We start from the raw sequence: 9,248 nt of genomic DNA, 5'->3' as shown, positions 1-9,248 counted from the left end.
TGGGGCAGCCACCACCTCTCTGGGCAACCTGTTCCAGTGTTCTACCACCCTCAGTGTAAAAAATTTTTCCTTATGTCTAGTCTGAATCTACCTCCTTCTGTTTTAAAACCATTACCCCTTGTCCTGTCACAACAGGTTCTACCTAAAGAGTTTCTCCCCATCTTTCTTATAAGCCCCCTTTAGGTATTGGAAGGCCACTGTAAGGTCCACGTCCTGATGCTGGAGGCTCCAGAGCTGGACACTTAGGGTATACATTTCGCCAAATACAGAAAGCTGCCCCTCTGGGGGAGGCGGCTCTGCAAATCACAAAAGCACTTTCCAGGGTTCAGTGGTCCTTCATGTCCTGTCCCCACCAGTCCCTTACTGTACATGTGGAGACAGAGCAGTGAGACACAGGAGAGCCCTGGAGTCTCAGCAGAAACCTGCTGCCTTGGTGCAGATCAGCCCCTCGTTTCTGATGAGCAGATTTATTATTTCTTCAGTGGAAAATCAGCAGGCAAGCTGCCAAGCAGCAGGCCTAGTCCCTGGGGAGCTGCCGACTGATCACCCGCCAAATTGTCCCCAAAGTCCCACGCACCCTCCTTGCCCACTGCCTCCACCCCTTGTCTACAGCATGCATGCACCCGGGGAGAGACAAGATTTCTGGCATCACCATTAGTGCTACAGTAAGCACTGGGGAAAAAGGAGCTGGGAACAATTTTCTTTCTGGCCGAAAGACCACTGATCTGCTTTCTGCCATCAGACAGATTGTGGCTTCCTGGTATTCCCACGGGAACCGGGACATTCAGAGGGCACATCAGCTGTCCCAGCGCTGGTGAGCGCCCAGCCCGTGCCACTTCTGTCCCCACAAGGTCTCCGGCAGCTTCATCTCCATGGTGGAGGCTGCAACACCCCTGTGTGTGGCTTTGCCAATCTCTTTCCTCTGCTGTGCAAAGCAGCACAGTGCAAAGCGCAGAAGTGCAAGGCTGGGTCATTGGCACAACGGCGTGTTGGGGAAAGGTATCCTTCAGGTAAAATCAGTGCTATATGGCTCACCCCCAGATGCCATAAGACTGAAGGAAAGACAAAACAAAATAAACACGATGTAGCCTGGCACTTTGATTTGCAGGAAGAGCTGAGCAGCAGCAGGCTGGTTCCCAGCTGAATCTTTCCTGCTGTATCAAGCATAAATTCATCAGGTATTCCATTTCCTGGAAAAAAAAAAAAAAAGCAGAATAATTCACTTAGAAATAAAGAGTAGAGCTATTTTTCCCTTTGACACGGTGAACGCAATTACCTAAGGCACCGGAGGCTGAGATAACTCACTTATTCAGCCCCCACTCTCCAAAGAAACCATCATCATTCTGTCAGAAAAGGCTTTAAAAACCAGCTCACATCCTGAATGCTAAAACATCACCACATACAGAACCTGTCCTTAGGATTTCTGCACACCAGCTACAGCACCACAAGCAAAACACGCTCTTAGACAGGGCAGAGTTCACTGTCACCAAGGCCGTCTACACCCTGCAAGCTCCTGTGTTTGCTGACCTTTCTCCCAGGGCTGTTGGCATCTCCTGGTCCTTCAGGAGCAATTTCCAGCAAAGCAAAACACACCAGCATCCCGTTAGCAGCCTCTGAGCCACGCTGGGGCTGGGAAGGTGTGCACTGAAGGAAGAGAGTCCCAAGCTGTGTCAGTTTGCAGAGCTCAACAAACAGAAACCATAAGCCTATGCTTGCCCCCAAATACAATCCCATTTAGGCTGCACCCTCCACTCCCACCTCCTCTGCCATTACATAATGGAGATTGGAGTAATGACTTTCAGCAATGCTGTTTGGATGGCAGCCGTCCAATTCTGGACTGTGTTGTGGTTTGTTTGTATTTTTTTTTTTAATGGTGGGGGGAGAATAGGTTGGCAGAGGGGAGAAAGCATCAGTTTGGTTTGTCTGCAATCCCTGTTTTGCTCTGGGAGCTTTAGAGGACAGACACATTCCTCCATCTCCGCTAATCCTCCTCTGATACAGAGGATTTTCCTGCCATTAAATGATAGCTTGCGAGAAAAAAATGCCAACTTTTCGGAGACTGACTCGTATGGCTAATGGCAGCCTCATGAGCAGCAGGGACGACACAGCCACTGCCCAGCTAGGTAAGCAATGCATCTAGATGATTTCCGTTGGGAATTTTAGTTTCGACTGGTGCTGAGCTGGTTGCACTCCTCTATACCAGCACCTACCTGGTGAGATGGCCGGTCTCTCACTGTTGGCGATCTTTTCCTACCTCAGACGATAGGAACCTGCCCTTGACACAGCCGGTGGGAAGGATGTGGATGAGCTCGTGAAAAGGAGGAGCACAAAGCTGCAGGATTCCCTGAGAAGGTCAGTGGTCGAAGAAAGATACCCACCAGGAAGGTGCTGGGGACTTCTTCGCTTTGAAAGCATGTGGGAGAGGAGCTTTTTCCTTCATCTTCCTTTCCAAACCTAGGCCTTATTGTGGGAAAACGATGCAGGGAAATGACAGAGGATGAAACCTGTCTCTGCTCTTCCTGTGTGCTTTTAGATCCCTCAAGTTTGCTTACCAGACCTGAAATGCCACTAGTGAATAATCAAGGTAATGTTTGCCGTCATTTTAAATGGTGAGTATGCTCTTATTCTGCATTACCCAGTAGTGGATTAGACAGATAGTTTGGAAAGATGGAGGTTAAATACTCAATTATTGCCATTGTTGTCTCTTTACCCTTCCGAAACTCTGCAAACATTTTTTTTGGTCTCTCCCTTTCAAATACTGAATTATTGTAGTATTTAAAAGAGCAAAAGAGATCAGGCCTGGGTGGAATTTTATTTATTCCTCAATCTCACTAATATTTTTGACCTTACTGCCATATTTCACCCTTTCTCTTAAACACGCATCTCATTTAAGCACACTCTGTGTCAATGAGCACCTTCCAGCTGCTGCCCTGTCTGCTGCCACGGTGTAAAAAGCAAAGAACAACCTTTTTGGGAGAGGTGAAGGAGTCAGGAAGGAGAGGTGAGAATTATTCATGCTATATTGGTCAGAGGAGACCTGGCCAACAGCGGAGATCTGATCTCCTGTACTGTGTGCAGCAGCCCTCCTGGGGATTTGGGGGGGGGTTCAGATGGAGGATTTTTTCCGACTTCCTTTGAAAGAGAAAGAGGGGGAATTGCCACAAGGATTGCCTGCTGAGGGGCTCCTTGGAGCTCCTACTGCCAGGGGATTTTTTTCTAGTTGGATGGTCCTCAAGTGTTTGCTTTCCGTGCATGGCACAATGCAGAGAGATCCACTTGTAAAGAGAGATCTTAGAGGTGTGCTGTGAAATGCCGCTAGCAGAACATCCAGATTTGGCACTAAAAAACCCCAGCCTTGTGTATAAGGAGACCAGGCTGGATATGGCTTGGGTACAGACATTTCCTTTAGCAAGTGATTAGAGATCCAGCAGGGAGGGGAGGGAGGGGGTTTGGTTATCAGCATGCTAATTCCTGCGCTGCACACAGTGTACGCAGCGGCCAGGAGAGGTTGGCCCTGAAGGCCAGAGATGGAACTGGGCTTGGGGCAGCTGTGGCTGAACACTGACCTTGCGTGGGACAGTCTCACACACAGGACAGCCTATGCACATGTGCCCCTCTGGATGTCACCCTGAGCCCACGCAAGGCTCCCCTTCCAGCAGCGGCACTTCCATCCATGATTCCCAGACAGCCACCCGTGGTCCGACATTTGGGAACGGGCAAATCCTGGATCCGTCTGGCCCTCAGTTTATGTAACTGTGTAACAGAAGAAACAACATACGCCCCTGTTAGCAAGCAGCAACATGGGCTGGTGCAATGGGTAGCAAACGAGGCAGCCCCTGGGCAGCCTGAGCAAAGGAAGAGCGACCTGAGGCCAGCGCCGTGTCCCCTCTCTTGTCCTTGGGCTCCTCACCTGTTCAGTCCTGGCTGAAGGGGACTTTCCTTCAGCTGTGACTGTTGGATAAGGGCTTGGGGGAAAAGGAGAAGAGCATACAAACAGACAAAACGACAACCTATTTAAAATCCTTCCCGCTTCTCAGAGTCCTTCACTGTCATTTATCCTTGAATTGATGCTGTTTTGCAAATTCTTTGGTCACAATAGTGTGGCCAAGCTTGATGGGACCTGAATTTTGATAAAGAGGCCACAGGTAAAGTCCTTCAGGGATGTTCCCTCCACATACCTAAATCCCTCTTCTACCTGCAATAACTGGGCTGGTTTGGACAGAAGCAGGCTGAGCAGCTCCTGGGTTGATGTCCTGTGAACGGGGACCAGCCCAGCAAATGCGTTTGCGAGGTTCTTGCTTGAAGAAGCCGCAGGCAGCGCAACTCATAGATACAGGGCCGTGCATGTGGCCTTTAAAAAGGATGGGGAAAGGGCACAGCGATTGCAGCTGGAACTGTAGTTTGGTCTGCACGTTAAACCCTCAAGGGCCGCAAAAATAAAAGCTCGATGCTTTTTTTTGAAGCTGATGCTTCCTGGCATATCACCTCACAAGTCTGTCTTAATAAAAATATCCATCAGGAATACAGCTGTACTGGGCAATCGCTGTGCTGCAAACTGGTGGGGAGAGGCAGCCCAGCTGCTGGGAGCTTCCCTCTCCAGAGGGTCAGCAGGAGCGCGGGGGAAAGTCTCTTCCTTGTCTCTCAGCCCTTGGGGCTGCCAGGCAGGCAGCAGCGGCGACGTGACCTCAGCAATGCTGCAATAAAGGTGGCTCTTGGTAAAGGGGGCATCTCATGCCTTGCTGAAAAAAACATAAAAGGCTTGTGCTTGTGTGGGAGCCAACAAACGGCATCAGAAAAACTGGTTGGGAGCAATACCACCGTTTCCTGCTAGTGACTACATGGAGAGTTTGCTGGTGTGGCTGCTCGTGTTGCTGAGGAGCAAGTAGCTTGTGCCTGTAAGAGCAGTTACAAAATGAGCTCTGCCTTCAGTTCTTCCTCTCTGATGAGTTTATTTCACAGATGTCTGGTTGACTGGATCTTTTTTCCCTACAAAAATGCCTATCCATGGAGACTGATGTCTCCTGTTCCCTTCCTTCTTCTCCCAAGAGCTTTTACCTTCTCTTCCTCATTGTACATCCACCTCAGTGGCCTTAACTTGAAAAGAAATCGCAGTAACCACACACCTCCCATATCAGGCTGATATAAAAACAAAGCAGCTGCTCCCACCGTTATTGCAACTGCCTTGAGAAGTGGCAAAAGAGTAAAACTGTGCTGGAGGTGCAGAGTGTCTTATCTATGGTGAAATAATGAAAAAAGCAGTTGACCAATATCCCTTGATTTTTTTTTCCTCATGGTTTTCTACCGAAACACAGTGGGAATGTGTTTTTAAACACCGTACTCCAGCCTCAGCAGCTGACAGCTCAAGGCTCTGGTGGAGACACATTAGGTTGAATGAACAAAGAAAAGAAAGAAGCAAAAAGCACGAATTTAATGTGTCCCAGGTAAATAAGTGATGTCCCCTGCCTGCTGCTGGACTACCGTATGCTGCCATCCCCTCTTCCCCACCCAGAAACACTGCAACCCATCCACAGCTGCTGGCCTTCAAAGCAGTATCTCTGGCTGCCTCCTGGCCAATCCATGTCCACATCAGCTTGCAGAGAGATCAGTCACAGAGATACTGAGAAATACTTCTGTCTAGGTGATTCTCCCTCTTGGGGACAGAAATTAATCAGAGATGATGTTCCACATGATGGTTTTTACACACACACACACACACACACACACACACACACACACACACACACACACACACACACACACACCCCAGAAGAAGATTTTTTAGGAATCTTTAATGAGGGCTCCTTGGTCAGAACCGGCATATAGGTAGCGGGTTAGCGGGTGGCAATTAGCCTGGCTGGAAGGGAGGCAAAGACAGTGTAATTTTTCCTGTTGTGATTAATATATTTGCTAATAACACATCCTGATTCTCTCCTCCCATGCCTCTGTGGGGACGATGTGTTCCTCTCTGACAGTGATCCTTTGGGTCCCCCATGTCCACGCGGTGTGGGCCTGTGTGCGGTCCTGCCCTGCCAACTGCGTGTGCACCCAGGAGCGGAGCTGCTCCGTCCTCTGCGATCGTGCCGGTCTGGGGCAGATCCCTAGTGAGTTTCCTTGTGAAGCCTCCTCTATCAACCTAGACAAAAACAGCATCAAGTTCCTCTCTGAGAGGGCCTTTGGGACCTTGCCTTCCCTCAAATCCCTGTCGCTGAACCACAACAATATTTCCTTCATCACTCCGGGGGCTTTCAAGGGGTTGCCCAGCCTGACTGAGCTGAAGATGGCCCACAATGAGTACATTCGCTATCTCCACACACGGACTTTCACTGCTCTCAGACGGCTGGTCAAGCTGGACCTGGCAGACTGCAACCTTTTCAACATCCCAGACAGGATCTTCATTGAGCTGCCTGCTCTGCAGGAGCTCTTCTGCTTCCAGAACAACTTCCGGAGGATCCCAGGTGCTATCAGGGGCATGGAGAACTTGACCCACGTTTACCTGGAGAGAAACAGGATTGAAGCGGTAGCCTATAACTCCCTGCAGGGCCTGACTAAGCTGAAATACCTGAATCTGCAGGACAACAGAATAAATGTCGTTCATGAGCGAGCTTTTCAGGGCTGCCAGAAGATGGAGTACCTATACCTGAATGACAATTTGATCAGCGAGCTTCCAGAAAACTCCTTCGATGGCCTGAGGTGCCTGAAGATGCTCAACCTGGGGGGCAATTTCCTCAGGAACATTTCCAACACCTGGTTCAGAGACCTAGGGGAGTTGGAAGTCCTCTACCTGGACCGCAACAGGATCAACTACATTGAGGAGGGAGCTTTTGAAAACCTCACCAGCCTGGTCGCATTGCACTTGAACAGCAACAACCTGACGACCTTGCCGTTTTCTGTCTTCCAGCCGGTGTACTTCCTGGGGCGGCTGTACCTCTTCCGCAATCCATGGGAGTGCGACTGCCGCATTGAGTGGCTGAAGGAGTGGATGGAGAATTACAGGCTTGTCAGGGATATTCCCTGTGCGTCCCCCTCCTCAGTAGCTGGGATTGACTTGATGGATGTGTTCTATGAGAGATCACCAGAAGGTTACTGTCTTGACCCAGTGGAGCTAAATGTCACGGCTGAAGGCCTGACCCCAACTGAAGAGCCTTGGTCTACCACGGAGAGCAAGTTCAACAGCCTTATCTCTAAACTCTTGCTCCAGATGGGCCTTCCCGAAGAGGTGGCAAACACCACAGAAGTCTTCGTTAACACCACACAGCTGGGTGGACTGACTGATGGGGTTTCTTCTGGGGTGGGGGAAGACAGTATTGAAGCCAGCTCCTTTTTTTACCTCCCAGCACTTTTTACAGTGGTTGTTTTGCAGATCAAATAGTCCAAGGGCTACCTGGAATATGGGTCCTGCTTAAGCATTTAGTCCCCGTACCTACCTAGTCATTAGGGAAAAGTTTGTATCATGGGCCTCTGATACATATTTGGCTCCAAACTCTCCTGGGCAGGTTGGTGGCTCTGGCTCCAGATTCCCCTCGGATCTGGTGAGATCTAGTCCAAGGTTGGGTCCCACTCCGGGTGAGAAACCTGCCCTGTGGGGTCTCAGAGCCTCCCAGACACTCACAGAGCTGTGTGGAAGATGGGCAATGAAAGAACGGCAGTAAGGTTGAGTTCCACTTTGAGACATGCAATGTCCCCTGCTGAGAGGGAGGGGAAGAGGAGTCTGTACGGATGGTGATGAGGTGCTTGTTTATTCCATTGGGCCAACTTCAGTTGACCCAACCATTGACTTTATGAGAGCAAGACGAGGCAGCAAAACTGGACCCCCTCTTTGTATCCTGACAGACACCCACACCTATGGTGGGTGCCGCTAAACGCTGGCCAGCTATTCCTGATTTCCACCAGCCTGTGTGGGGGGAGCAGGGCTGTCCTGGGCAGCATCCAGGGATGCAGCACCAGCCCTTATCAACAGGAGGACAGCATTTGGGGAGGGTGCCTGCCCCAGGAGGGTCTGGGATGGGCATAGTGTTTTTGGCCATGACTACAGACAGGATTTTGATCCTTTCTCCCCCTGCTATCCTGGCACAGGTGCAGGAGAACCAGATGGACCCATGTTCATCAAAATATTATTATCTGAGGCAAAACTATTTCAGCTTAACAGATTACTTATTAACATCATTTCAATATGTTTTTATTTTTCAATGAATATATTGTTTCAAGGAATATATTGGTTTTATTGGTAGATTATTTCATGGCATGATGGCAGAGGCAGAACATGGTGGTGACAAATGCAACCAGGACCTACTAAATACTTTGTATTTCCACCACTAATGTGTATTACATAGTGTGTCATATAATGCCGTACTAACCAACTATGCCGTCATTTTCTTTTATATGGCATCTTCCATGTTTTATCTTTGAAATCTTCAATGAAAGCTGCTAATATGACCAGAAAGAATGATCATGTTTTATGTATTAGAGCACATTAATAAAATAATTTGATCTTTTGCTCACAAAAATAAATTAACTGCTCAGAACCCATACTTTTTTTTTTGAGATCTTTGCATTACTCTGTTATGTTTTTTTTTTTTTTGTAGGCTACTCAAATGGGTGCACGTGAATGTCCTTTGTATGGTCTAGAGCAAATGGCAAGCTATGTATTGCAGCATAAAGAAGAGGCACTTTAACTCAGAACATGACCATACTTACATTTGTGTTAAGTAGCAATGCTTTCAAAAATAAATGACTATATAGAAATACACTTCTGTGATATTTTAACTATATTAAATCATTATACATGGCTTATCATACTATGATGTATGTGTTCATATGCAATGACACAACATACACAATCCTTTATTCCTGCTAAAATGTCATGAAATGGGAATAAAAATGGAAATTAATTAAAAAAATTTTCAAACATTTTCTAAATTTCTTTTTTTTCTTTTCTTTTTCCTAACCGTTGCCTTTTCATGAACAATTCAACACGGATGTGAACTCTACCCCTGCCCTGGTTTTAGTCCCCATGGATGCCGGAGCAGCAGGGTGGAAGCCACTTCGGCTCACACTTTGCTAAGGTGTGGTTCAGTATGGGCAACACATTGGCTAAAACCAGTTGAGAGTAGCTGTCCTCACCTCTGCCCCTTCCCCCAGTCACACAGCGAGTGCCCCAAAACATACGCAAAGGACAGGCCCGCTGAAGACGGACTTTGGGCATAGAACAGCTGAAAAATGGTGGGTAACGTACAAATTCATGCATGAAG

General features: G+C 48.3%; 1 protein-coding gene across 3 annotated transcripts; it reads left to right on the top strand.

Moving 5' to 3' along the window:
• The first annotated feature begins 2,198 nt into the window (after nt 1–2,198).
• Nucleotides 2,199–8,746, top strand: NYX (nyctalopin). Of its 3 annotated transcripts, XM_086766366.1 has the most exons (4): nt 2,199–2,352; nt 2,534–2,584; nt 2,894–3,001; nt 5,973–8,746. In XM_086766366.1, exons 2-4 carry the CDS (start codon nt 2,563–2,565, stop codon nt 7,367–7,369), a joined length of 1,527 nt encoding a protein of 508 aa, XP_086622492.1. In that variant the 5' UTR covers nt 2,199–2,352; nt 2,534–2,562; the 3' UTR covers nt 7,370–8,746. The 3 variants fall into 3 exon arrangements, with proteins under 3 accessions (XP_086622492.1, XP_086622482.1, XP_086622499.1); XM_086766356.1 differs by lacking the exon at nt 2,199–2,352 and having other exon boundaries at nt 2,370–2,584; XM_086766373.1 differs by lacking the exons at nt 2,199–2,352; nt 2,894–3,001.
• The last annotated feature ends 502 nt before the right edge of the window (nt 8,747–9,248 follow it).

This window comes from Chlamydotis macqueenii, chromosome 1, assembly GCF_036417535.1.
Source record: "Chlamydotis macqueenii isolate bChlMac1 chromosome 1, bChlMac1.mat, whole genome shotgun sequence".
In the NCBI taxonomy this organism is placed as follows: Eukaryota; Metazoa; Chordata; class Aves; order Otidiformes; family Otididae; genus Chlamydotis; species Chlamydotis macqueenii.
This window is presented reverse-complemented; position numbering and strand designations above follow the sequence as displayed.